Genomic DNA, 13578 nt, shown 5'->3' on the forward strand with positions numbered 1-13578 from the left:
AGCACCTTTGTCCCATTCCTAGCATCACGTGTTTCCCTTGTGACTTTTTCAAAGCTATTAATTGAACTATTCAACAAAAGCATTAGATTTCTCCCCATATTATCAGCTTTGTGTTTGATTTAAGGATAAATCCCTCCATAGTACATTAATCATGATTCTTGTGAGAGATCTTCGTTTAGTGTTTGATTTTAACCTTTAATGCTCTTCCAGATTCTTGCTGCCCTGAATTTCGTGTTCCTGCCTCCTTGTCAAGCGTCCACTTACCGTAGAAAATATTACCATCAATAATTGGCAACCAGCCTTGCATATAGATCGTGATTTCGGCCCATCTCTCGTGCTAAGCGGCAGCCCGTTAATGAATTGCCATTGTAAATAATAGAAGTGACTTATCACAGTATTTTGTGCCCTCTCCACGGGTTTTATCTGCCGTTCAGTTTGTCTTAAGGCTGTACATTTTTGTAAATAAACTTAACTTAATTATAAATGGCTGGCTACCTGGCAACCTTATCTAATTCAGTGATTTTCTGACTCAAGGTAAGCCTAAAGCGCTTCATTCTTGCCCTTAACCTTACGAGTGTGAGTTGTGGTGGCCCTTACAGTAAATCATAAGATTATATTAATGAATTCTTTCATCCAAAATGACCCCATACACACAAACACACACACACATATGTATATATATATATATATATATATATTATATATATATATATTATATATATATATGACTGGTAAACAATGTTCTGTTACAACAAAATTCCATCTAATAAAAGGAGTCCAAGAAAGGACTGTGACCAATCTTACATCGGTTTTAACAGAAAAATAATTTTCCCAGAGATTAATATAACATAAACGGTCATATAGGTATGAACAACAGAACTCAGCTATTTACAAGTATATGAGTAGTCATAACCACAGAATAAACTGGAATTTATTTCGTATAATTTATAGCAGCAACAGTCGATACAAAACAAAGACAGGTAATGAACATCTCAAAGGGCACCTAGGATTCAGATATAGTAGATAAAATCTTCTTCAACCAATCTTAAGAGGATTAAAGAGGAATTATCAGTGGGAGTAACCTAAAAGGCTTAACTGTGGATGGATCTCTTGGTATAAATACCGCCTTTTCTGTAACTTTTCTCATTCATTACTACCTGAAGAGAGAGACAGCAGTCTCTGAAATACAGTACTTACTTTCTATATTTTGGCGTTTTTATGGGCTCCTTTTATTATATATATATATATATATATATATATATATATATATATATATATATATATATATTACACGATGTGTGTGTGCGTGTACGTGTGTGTGAAATACGTGGAAGTAATTAAAAAGGTTTGTGTAAATGAACAGGTGGATTAGTGCTTCGAGAGGGGTCAGTTATGTGGAAGGAATGGATTTGATCTGATCTGATGATATCAATGCTGTCAAAACAAGCACGGGGAAACTCTTCAGTGCTGAAGACAGTGAAAAGAACGAGCTGTAGTGGCTGGACAGTAAGATGAAGAGATCCAGATGAAGTAATAGGATTTAAAGGTGGAACTGAAAAAATGACACATAAATGTTCAAAAGGGACCCTTTAAGATTGCCTAAGTGCACCAAGTGAGGTATTGGGAGAAGGAGGACAGAAAGGGGTTGACAGTAAGGTGCCAATGAACACAACCATTCCTCCATCTATTCTAGAGAGAGACGTAAGGTGATATCATGTATGTTGTACACATTCCAGGCGATTCCATTTTCTGTGAGAATAGGAATCGACCTCTCTCCACCATGAATGCTGAATTCCACAGTGACAAATATTACTCTTCATCCATCCTCGAAGAGGCACAAGTTAGAAAAGGAGCACCAATTAATTATTTGTTCCTAATAATTGAAAGTGTAAACATGCCATGTGGAAATGTTAACACAAATGTATATATATAATGGGTGTATGTGTGGATATATGTACGTATGTAATTGTGCCTGTGTGTTTTCACTGATAGTGTAAAACATCGGAATTAAATGTAAATAAATACTGACGAAATGTGCACATGTTTGGTGTATGCAGTTCATAGCGCCAATATAATAATAATAATAATAATAATAATAATAATAATAATAATAATAATAATAATAATAATAATGACCCACCTCAATATCAATGCCTGAAACATTATGAAGGAATCCTTTGGAATCCACATCAGAGAAAACTGAGGGAGCGTGATTAAAGGTAAACACGCGGAGCGCTCTTCCTTTCAAGTTTCGTACCTGAGAGAGAGAGAGAGAGAGAGAGAGAGAGAGAGAGAGAGAGAGAGAGAGAGAGGCTTTATCATTAAGGCTAAAATAAATTAGTAACAATATTGCATTTTCTGTGAAAGATATATGTTTATTTCTATAATGTAACTGTGAATTAGATGAGAAACCGACGAATGTTTCGGAATGTTAACAAATTCTGGAATCGATCGTGGACGTTGTCTATCTCACGTAATCAATAAAAGTAAAATGATTCATCCTCACACACCATCATGCTAAAAATAAAAACACAAATAAATGAATACTTAATGACTTCTTACAGCAAATATAAACAAGGCGTGATCCGACCTCCAGCTTACATGGGTCTCGTGCAAGATTTTCCCCTCAAGCATAAGTTGTAAACATTATTTTCCTAAATTAACGTGAAGTGATCTTCGTAATTAATACTCATACTTAGTACTACTCATACTAATAACATGCACATCATTCATTCTAACAAATAAATCATAGATGTCCTATTCTAAAATTCCTGTATTTTTAGCTCAACGCAAAACACCTTTTTCATACCCTTTTAGGCTCACCACAGACCTTTCCTACCTCTCACACAAGAACAACAACAACAACAACAAAGTAGTCTGCGTAGGCTTACTCCCAGAGTAAGTGAGAATCATTGCATAATGTCATTTTAGATGTAAGTAAAATGCAAATCACGAAAACAAATCTCAAATGTTGAAGAAAATCATTCTCCTGCAATGAAACATTTATCAGCTTTAAAGAGACCCATTCAGCAGTTAGTGAACAGAGACACAGTATATACATATTGACTGTCGCCCTTATCCACGCAAAATCAGTTATTAGCCAACAAAAACTTTACAAGGCGGAAATTTCTAGTAGCAAATATAACTTTCAAGAAATGTGTGGCACATACTCAGCGTAAGAAATTATGGGTAAACTGTTCAAACCACATAAAGCCATCACTTATTTTTGAAAGTGTTAGTAGTTTAATACTATGTGTTAGATAACTAATTTAAGAATTGATATTCCGCTTAGCTGCCAATCTAATTTTATTGAGACAACAAATTGAGTAAAATAAGAACTCAGATTATCTTAAGTTTCTATTAATTAAATTATCCTCCTCTCTCTCTCTCTCTCTCTCTCTCTCTCTCTCTCTCTCTCTCTCTCTCTCTCTCTCTCGAAGATAAATTGTCAAGCTCTGACAAACAATCACATAAGAAACTTTTTTAAAGATATAAAGAAGAAAACTGAAGAGGTTGCTATATGACCGCCAATTCAGTCTCTCACTGAAATATAAACTCTGACATCTAAAGAACAAATTCAAATGCCAGACGCCCAACGCCATACCTTTTCAGGGAAAATATCGACTTGCAAAGAAGTAGTGTTGTTTCTCCACAGGACAAGAAATTCTAATTTTTTCTCCCGATACAGCAAGTGAGTAGCGAGTGAGAGTTCCTGCTTATTGTGGCCTTGCCTGCGAAATAGATGAGGGTATGCAGTGCTAAAATGAAAATGAAATGGTGAAGTAAAGCTAAAGCACAATGTGAAATCCAAAATGCCCACGAACGAATGAAAAGAAAAATGCTTACGTGAAGAAAATGACATCGAGCGTCTTCTGAAGTTTATACCACGTAACAAAGACTTCTAGATCTTTTTTGGTGTTAAGAGAAATGAACAAAAAACGTCCTGTCCAGTCCCAGGCCTCGTCGTCTTCATCTAGAATTCTGGACAAATCACGCAGATTCTGTAAACCGTAATTAGTTACGATCAGGGCGCTTCATAATTAATTCCCCGGATTGTAATTCTATCTTTGTAAGCATCAAGCAGGGTATAATATGTACCATAGGATTCTTATTTGACAAACAAAACTTTCAATACGTTACGTAATTAGGCGATTGTGATACAAGTGTCAGTAGGGAAAATGTGTATTCTCAGAAATGAATGAAATATACGTCATCATCTATAAGTTTATCACACACACACAAACACACAAACACACACTCCACGCAGACGAAGATATGTGCACTTATCATTTATTTTTCTAATTCAAGGTAAGTTTTTCTAAAAGCAAATTGAGTTCGATATTTAGGGGGACTAATATTTGGGGATGCAAAAGCGTCACGGCATTTGAATTGGTGACAAGCTTTAGTACTGGGCTATCATTGTGAAGGGGGTAGATTTCAATTCTAAGTACCGAACCTGAATTCGACAGGAATATCTACTATAAGTACAACAGATTCGAAGTCAGTTTATATCTCAATTGATGACTGAAATAAGTCCCTGTCATTTTTGCTAAAACCAAATAGGCATAGTTCGAATAACGAAGGTAAAGGCGCTTAATAAACATAATTTCATTTGAATGAAAATTATTCCAAGGAAAGGTGAATTCAATACTGAAGGGGACTTTACCCATTTTATATTATATATATATATATATATATATATATATATATATATATATATATATATATATTATATATAAATGGGTAAAGTCTTATCGCCAGTACTCATGTGACTATTTTTCAATCAAATATCGAAGAAGAAAGTCCCCTTCAGTATTGAATTCACCTTTCCTTGGAATAATTTTATATGAACTTTTTATCACATCACCATCACTGAAGTCCTGATTTCTCTTCAGTCCAGTGGTTCGAATCCACCAGAGGACGAAATTATCATCAACTAAAAAATTCCCTCGGACATGTATAAAAAATATAATATTCCGAGTAGAGCGCATTGGATATTAAGTGACATTTGTAGCTTAATGCACACATACAAATATAAATATAATATATATATATATTTATATATATGTATATAGTATTACATTATATACATATATATATAGTGTGTGTGTATATGTATGTGTGTAAATGAATGTACTGTATGTATGTTTACAGACAACACACACACACACACACACACAGATTTAATTCTGCTTTCGATATAGTAAATCTCAAGGCACTTATTGAGGGTGGATATGATTTAGGATTACTTCAAGATTTCTTTTCAGATAGGCAGCGGTGAGTGTCTGTGGACGGAATCTTTAGTCAACCAAGACTTATTGTATCTGGAGTTCCACAGGGCAGTGTTCTTGGTCCACTGTATACAAGTGACATGGTTATTGGCCTGGAAAAGAAGATTGTTCAGTATTCTGATAATGCAGCACTTGTGGGTGTAGTAAAGTCTCCATTCTTGAGAAACGAAGCTGCCCTCAGCCTCAATCGAGGCTTGGACCGGATCAGGCAATATTGTAGTTGGTGGGTTATGAGGCTGAACTCTAGCAAAACGAAAACACCATTGATTAGCAGATCTCGCACAGATTTCCCATCCCATCCTCCCCTTCAGGTGGATGGAACTTTGCTGAATGAGACTGAAGCTTTAACTATTCTATGTATAGCCTCTGACTCCCATCTAACTTTTGAGAAACATCTACTAAAACAGTGATAAAATCACTGCATCCTGTTTTAGGTCATTTGTAGTCCCTTTACTAGAATACTGTTCTCGGTGTGGATGTCTGCTTCTGCTTGAGAGCAAACTTTTAGATAGAGTGGTTCGTGGTGGTAGGTTTCTGTTTCCTAACAGTAGTAGTTATGACTTGGACCCTAATATTATTCTCCTTGCATTTAAATAAATTTTGATTTATTTGATAATTTATTTATTATTTTTCTTTTATAATAAGTGGGGTATCTTCTTCCTGTACTTCGTTTACCTCTTCTGAGTTCTTCCTAATGAGCAATATATTCTTTGGAAGCTTAAATTTCAAGCGGGCTTTTTCCATATGAATAGGCTGCATCATCCGAATACAATAATAATAATTATAATATATATATCTGTATATACATAACCTATATTATAATTATTATTATATTCAGACGATGCAGCCTATTCATATGGAACAAGCCCACTTGAAATTTAAGCTTCCAAAGAATATGTACATTTATTTGTTTACAAAAACATACACGCGCACACACATACATATATAGAAACTATATATATATCTATATATATATATATATATATATATATATATATATATATATATATATGTGTGTGTGTGTGTATATACATGTATATATATATGAATAATTATCACATCACCGTGATTCATATAAATTATTCGAGCTACAAATGTCCTTTGATATCTAATTCGCTCTACCTCGGAGTTAATATATTTTCATATTATGTAAACCGAAGGGGAATTTTTTATTTGACAATAATTTCGTCCTCTCGTGGGTTTGAGCCACCGCCCATCGGTCAGAGAAGAAATCAGGACTTCAGGGACGTTATCGACTTAGCTAACAAGAGGTTATAAGTTTATACCGACTCCGACCTTACAGATCACCGTCGAACTTGGCTAAGAAAATATTAGTTAGGAATAGCATAAATATAAAAAAGAGAAAAAGAAATGAGAGAGAACCATTCATAGACAAATGATAGACAGAGAATGAGAGAGAATGAATAATAGAGAGAGAGAGAGAGAGAGAAGAGAGAGAGAGAGAGTAACGATCAGCAAGTGTCGTGAGTTGTAGTCAAAACACAGGTGCTGGAATAATCTAAACGCAATCATAAAAAACTGCCTAGCCGTCTCACCTGTGACCTGACCTTTCAACTTTCGCTGGAACCTGAAGACTTCCGGTGACGTCAGTACTCCCACCCGCATAGGAGGAATTAACTCAATAAATCACACCTAAGGGACGTCGTTAGATAATCTTCAACCAATAAGGACAACTACAAGGCGGAATACAAGCAAATTATCCGCCTACTGTGGGTTGGACTTTTCCTTTGAAGAAGGCAAGCAGAGAGAAGCAGAAGGAGAGAGGCAGAGAAGCAAAAAAAAAAAAATAATAATAAAATAAAATAAAATAAATGAATAAAAAAAAGAAGAAACAGAGCCGAGAATCTTAGCTTTGAAGAAGAGTGCCACCCCATGTGGGTAAGAAGAATTAAGAAAGGCTCACACTTCGATTCGTAGGCATATTCTTAACCTGTATTTTCAATGCATTTCTTTACCAGTTATTAATGAAGTAAGAAAACTGCATCTTGTCTTCCTAAGCCTCCGGAGACTCTACCACATAACAACAAACAAAGTAAGAAATGATTAAAAGCAATTAGAAATGAAATATAAAACTACTTCAAATAACAGGAAGTAAAAAATGTTACTATAACAAACAATAAAATAAAGAAAAATTAAATAAGATCCTTACATATATGTATACACACACACACACACACACACACACACATATATATATATATATATAGATTTTATATATGTGTGTGTGCGTGTGTGTGTATAAACTTGTTTCTTAATGTTTGTGAGTATATGCTCACAAATATTATAAATATTATATTATTACAAATTACACACGCACACACACACACATACACATACACACACACACACAAACACACATTTTATATATATATATATATATATATATATATATATATATATAATATAGCTATATCTATATATAGTATAAATATATATAGATATATATATATATATATATATATATATATATAGTATATCTATATATATATATTATTTACGTAGTTTTCAAACGCGTGCATATAACTTTTACTCATTGACCTTACTTGGAGAATAGCTATAATGTAGTTGTCAACTTTCTTACTCTCGCCTTGAAGGAAATAAATTACTCTCATGGATGAAATGTGTGATTCTTACTTTAGCAATAATGACGTAGACATTACAGGAGAAAACTCGCCAGCGAACATTTCCTTCCACACCCTCTCGTCCAGCACTAGCAACCTGAAATATGAATAGTAAAATAAAAACATTAGAAAAAGAACGTGACATATGTATATACAATTATTCTTTACAGTCTGAAACAGCACTTACGCAAACACACACACATATGTACGAGTACACACACATACGTAATATATATATATATATCTATAATATATATATATTATATATATATAGTATATTTATATATATATATATATATATATATATAAGTCACGTGCATCTGCTGTGAAATTTTTAAACATACACACATACACCCATATATATACACACACACACATATATATATATATATATATATATATACTATATATATATATATATTATATATATATATATATATATATATATATATATATATATATACAATTTCTATTGATGTTAATGGCATTGTTCTTATCAAGACATTGAATCAGTCTATACTTCCTCTTTTTCTCTTCTGGCAAGTTTCTCAGGAATAAGGAAGAAATCTTTTTGGGATTCATTCCATTTACTCTTTTTTCCCAGTCAACAGACTCTTTCTCAACCTCTCTAAGTGTTTTCGTCAGGCATGTATTATAAATCGATGTACACGATTTTCATTACTGAATGCTGACGTTTGAATTTCAAACATAACGTCAGTGGGTCTCATTCTCTCGCTGGCAATCTGGACGGTGGCATGGATTCGTGGCGCCGAGCAATACGTGATCTAGACTGAGACTTGCATCCAAGGTCGTGGGCAAGAGCATGATTCCCGTCTGATTTGTTTCATTATTGGACTCGGTGGTCGTGTCCCGGGGTGTTCTGTATAGTTCGGGCTTTCCTTCAGATTTTCACAGATATCCTGTGGTTTCCTTGAAGTAGGGAGGATGAAGTCTGTGGTCATCTGCAAATTTAACGCAGGCTATTGTTGATTTATACTCACAACTTCAGTTACTTGCAATCTGGGGAATCGGGCTTCTCCATGCGCGTTCTAATAATTCTTGTCCGCATGCAGCAATAAAAATAATGTATGTTGATTTATAATCCAGTCCTAATGAAGCCGCTGAGAGAGGTGGAGACTGATCAATGATTTTAACATTGAAGGAAGACGAACTGGAAAATTTGAATCATGTGAGTGTTTAAGGGTAGTATTTGTAAAAGATGATAGTAAGAGGAGAAAAAAGGTGTATCTAAGGATAATTGAGCAAAGAAGGTAGTACGGTTTGTGCAAAAGATTTTAAAGGAGAACTGGGATTTCTTCTGCATGGAAACCAAAGTTTGAAAGAATGCAGGAATTGTAAAGCCAACGCCCCTTCATAGATAAGATAGCATGTTCAGTATAAATAAAAGGAAAATGCAGAAACTTGCAAGGTGAATGATTTATGCAGTGCTTGCAACATATGAACAAAGAGTGTCAAAGTATTATATATATTATATATATATATATATATAGATATTATATATATATATATTATATACATATACATATCATATAAGACATATGACATATATATATATATATATATATATATATATATAATATATATATATATATATATATATATATATACAATATGACTGTGGCTATGTGACTAATCAAAATCAGGTAGAGAACCTGCCTTCCTCCAGGAAAGCAGCCTCATAGGAGCACCTTTCCCTGGCAAGGGTACCATAAAGGCTTTCTTAGGGTGCCCTGGAGGCCCAACCTTATAGTTTAGGCCTTCCACAGGCCTGCTTCCCTGGCATGGAAGGAATGCTGCCTCCCTCCAGAGAAGCAGCTCTTGAGGATTGCAAAGTTGCCCTGTAGGATGTTTCCCTTGGCACCTTGAGGTCGCAAACCCTTGTGGTTCAGCCCCTCCCCAAGCTCCCTACCTGCCCTGGCATGAAATATACCTCTCCAGGGTTATAGCCTCTGAGGAAGACCGTTCCTAGAGAGGGTGCCCTAAAGTGATGGCTTTCCAACCATACCTTGGGTGCTCTCATGAGTCCTTATGGTTTAGGTCCTGCCAATGCCTGCTTCCAAGGCCTGAAAGGAAACCTTCCTCCAGGAAAGAAAGCTCTGAGGACCACTTTTTCCTGGCGAGGGTGCCCTCAAGCGAAGGCTACCCTAGGACACCTTAGAACCCTTCAAACTTATGGTTCAGGTCCTCCCCAGGGTCCCTTCCCAGGCCTGGGGGGAAAAACTAGCTCCTTCTGGGGTAGAAGCCCCTGAGGAAGACATTTCCCTATCTAGGTCTCTTTCAAAGAATGGCTTCCTTAGGCTAATTTGGGGCCTGCACCCTTATGGTTTTCGGCCTTTCCCAAGCAAGCTTCCCTGGCCTTGCAGGAAACCTACCTAACTACTGGGAAGTAGCCTTGAGGAACAACTTTCCCTGATAAGGGTACCCTCAAGTGAAGGCTCTCCTAGGGTAACTTGTGTCCCCCACCCTTGTGGTTTAGGCCTTCCCCAGGTCAGCCTCCCCAACCTGGCTCAGTCTACATAGTTTGATCCTCATAACGATTTTGTTCACGATATCTCTAAGGAAGAGCATTCTGCTTTATTGAGCTTATCTCCAAAGATAAAGCTATAGTGGTAATGAGACCTAATTAAGGCAACGGGATTGTTCTTTTAAATAAAGATGAATATTTAAGTAAGTTGCAATTTATCCTTGACAATCTCACTAGATTCGAATTAGCTAAGGACGATATTCTTTTAAAGTTACTCACTAAAGAGGAAAGTATTAACAGATTCTTAAGAAAGTTGAAGTCTGAGGGTGTTCTGGATGAACATACTTATAACGATATATTTACATCTTGGTCTATGGTCTCCCAGGGTTCACAAGAAGGGTGTCCCACCCAGACCAATCATGTTAGCTATTAGTGCATTCAATTACCATTTGTCTAAGTTTCTTGTTCCTATTTTAGCTCCTGTAACATGTAATAAGTATACAGTTTAAGATTCTTTTACTTTTACCAAAGAAATTTGCTATCTAGAACTAGGCAACTGTGTCCTTTTAAGTTTCGATGTAAATCCTATTTTACTAATATTCCTTTAACAGAAACCATTGGTATATGCATCAACCACTTGTTTAATGATTCCAAAAGTATACAGAATTTTAATAAACAACAGGTTCACAAACTGTTCACATTAGCTGCGTCTAAATGTTATTTTATGTTTAACACAAATGTATATAAACAAAAAGATGGGAAACCCTGTCGGTCCTACTTTGGCCAATGCCTTTTTATCTCACCGAGAGGTTGTTTGGCTAGATAATTGTTCCAGTTCTTTTAAACCACTGTTCTACCTACGTTATGTAGATGATGCATTTTAAATTTTTAGATTTGGAGAACATGTACCCCTGTTTCTTGATTATTTGAACTCAAAACACCAAAATATTGAATTTACTTCAGCAGTAGAGAACAAAAATACTTTAGCTATCCTTGATGTGCGTGTAAATAGACACACAGATAACACTTTCTCAACGTCAGTTTACAGAAAACCTACATCTAAATAACAGATTCACTAAGTACCCATTTTCCATATCCTAAAATTCTTTCAAATATAGTTTAACCCGGAAATGTAAACAAAGATTACAAGGTACTTTGTCATTACATATTTTCAAAAAGAAAATGTTACCTCTCTCTCTCTCTCTCACCTGATATGGTATTTTCCTGTCAACCATGGAGCGAATGATTTGTTTCGCTACATTCCTTGAGAAATCCTCTTCGGCAAAGAGAATGGTGAAAGAGCACTCAGACAAATGATGGTCAATTACCCATGACACAGCATCACCAAGCATCTGGAAAGAAAGGATGATAACAGATAATGTAAGTCCTTTATCTGCCTTTACAATAACAGACACACTTACGCATATATTTTCATACTTATATCTATCTACCTATCTATCTAATCTATCTATCTATCTATCTATCTATCTATCTATCTATCTATCTATATATATATATATATATATATATATATATATATATATATATATATATATATATATATATATTATATGCATTAAGTTACAAATGTCTTTAATATCCAATTCGCTCTACCTCGGAAGTAATATATTTTCAAATATGTTAACCGTAAGGGAGTTTTTTAGTCGATGATAATTTCGTCCTCTCGTGGATTCGATAATGATTCGAATTACAAATACCTGAGTTTGACACTGATTTGTACGGTCGGAGTCGGTATCCATTTATACCTCACTTGTTGGCCGAGTCGGTAATGTCACTGAAGGCCTGATTTCTCCTCTGTGAGCTGGTTCGAATCCACGAGAGGACGAAATTATTATCAACTAAAAAATTCTCCTTCGGTTATCATATATCTAATATATATATATATATCATATTATATATATATATATATATATGTGAAAATATATTAATCCCAAGGTAGAGCAGACTGGATATTAAAGGACATTTGTGTGTATAATATATATATATATATATTACTATATATATTATATTACTAAATACATATAATATATATATTATTATTTATACCACGTCTATATACATTTGTAAACAAATATATATGCACATGTACTCGTATATGCCCTTTTTTTTGTTGAGAAGAGGTCGTAGAAACCCAATTCTGTTTGGTGACTGTAAAGAAAAAGGGACATAGATATAATTAGGCTATTAACCTTACATCTTCAACGTCTACTTAACTTCGCATAAATAAAGGATTCACAAATGTGCATCACCGGGAAAAGATGTTCCCAAATTTAAGGGAATGTCGAAGTCCCGTTCATCCCATTGGATTCGAGTTCCAATTTTTTAAACAGTATATCAGGAGATGAAGAGGTAAACCCGGAGTGTAATGTGTATATATATGTCCGTATGCATATTTATGTTTTGTTCTCGGTTCTTCTGTCTTAAAAGTGCGAGTTGAATGACAAATTTCCAAGAGCCAAGCTATATCAACTGACATAAAAATCTTATTTGGATTACAATGAAAAAAAAAAAAGAACGAACAAATTGAAAGTTTTGAAGAGGTAAAATAGTTATAATCAATTTTTATAATTAAATGATGCCTCTCACAACGGCTTAAGTTTTGCTCCCATTTACAGGAAAATGGTAAGAAAAAGAGAGTGTGGATAAACTCTCGTTTGATTGGATGGCAAAACATTTACATAATGGTAAGTGGAAATATAATACGTACCACGTGATACGATTCGTCCTTTTCTTTTGATGGGAACAGCGCTGCGGCAGACGCGCCAAACACAAGTACCCACATCATCCGCATCTTACGGGCATCTGTAACTCATGAAATAACGTAAGTAATAAATGATATTGTTAACTCCTGCGTCAGTTTATAAGTCCGAAACCAAACCTCAAAAATGAGTACATTAACAACAGAAACAACAACAACAGTATTGACCACAAGCAAATAAGACGACTGACAACCGCAAAACTCAGTCATGCCTGAGCAATCTCTACCTTGCAACGTTCCTACTCCTCCTAAATTCTTTTCTATCTTTCAGTCCAGTTTCTAAAGCGTGGAAAATTTAAAAAGTGGGTGAGTGATCTATCTCTCATAAGTCCCTTCCTCCCAAAAGCTACATTACAAGCTCTCAAAATCTAGTCATATGAG

At 34.9% G+C, this 13578-nt stretch overlaps 1 protein-coding gene across 1 annotated transcript in view; it reads right to left on the bottom strand.

Annotated features, from left to right (window-relative positions):
- Positions 1-13230, bottom strand: part of LOC135218092 (ionotropic receptor 21a-like) — a 38727-nt gene extending 25497 nt beyond the window's left edge. Inside the window, exons 1-6 of the mRNA XM_064254238.1 lie at positions 13147-13230; positions 11627-11770; positions 7947-8030; positions 3847-4001; positions 3605-3731; positions 2141-2257 (exon numbers count right to left, since the gene is read on the bottom strand). Of these exons, the coding sequence (XP_064110308.1) occupies positions 2141-2257; positions 3605-3731; positions 3847-4001; positions 7947-8030; positions 11627-11770; positions 13147-13230 (711 nt within the window). The remainder of the gene's footprint in view (positions 1-2140; positions 2258-3604; positions 3732-3846; positions 4002-7946; positions 8031-11626; positions 11771-13146) is intronic.
- Positions 13231-13578: the final 348 nt, after the last annotated feature.

Source organism: Macrobrachium nipponense, chromosome 9 (genome assembly GCF_015104395.2).
Source record: "Macrobrachium nipponense isolate FS-2020 chromosome 9, ASM1510439v2, whole genome shotgun sequence".
Lineage (NCBI taxonomy): Eukaryota > Metazoa > Arthropoda > Malacostraca > Decapoda > Palaemonidae > Macrobrachium > Macrobrachium nipponense.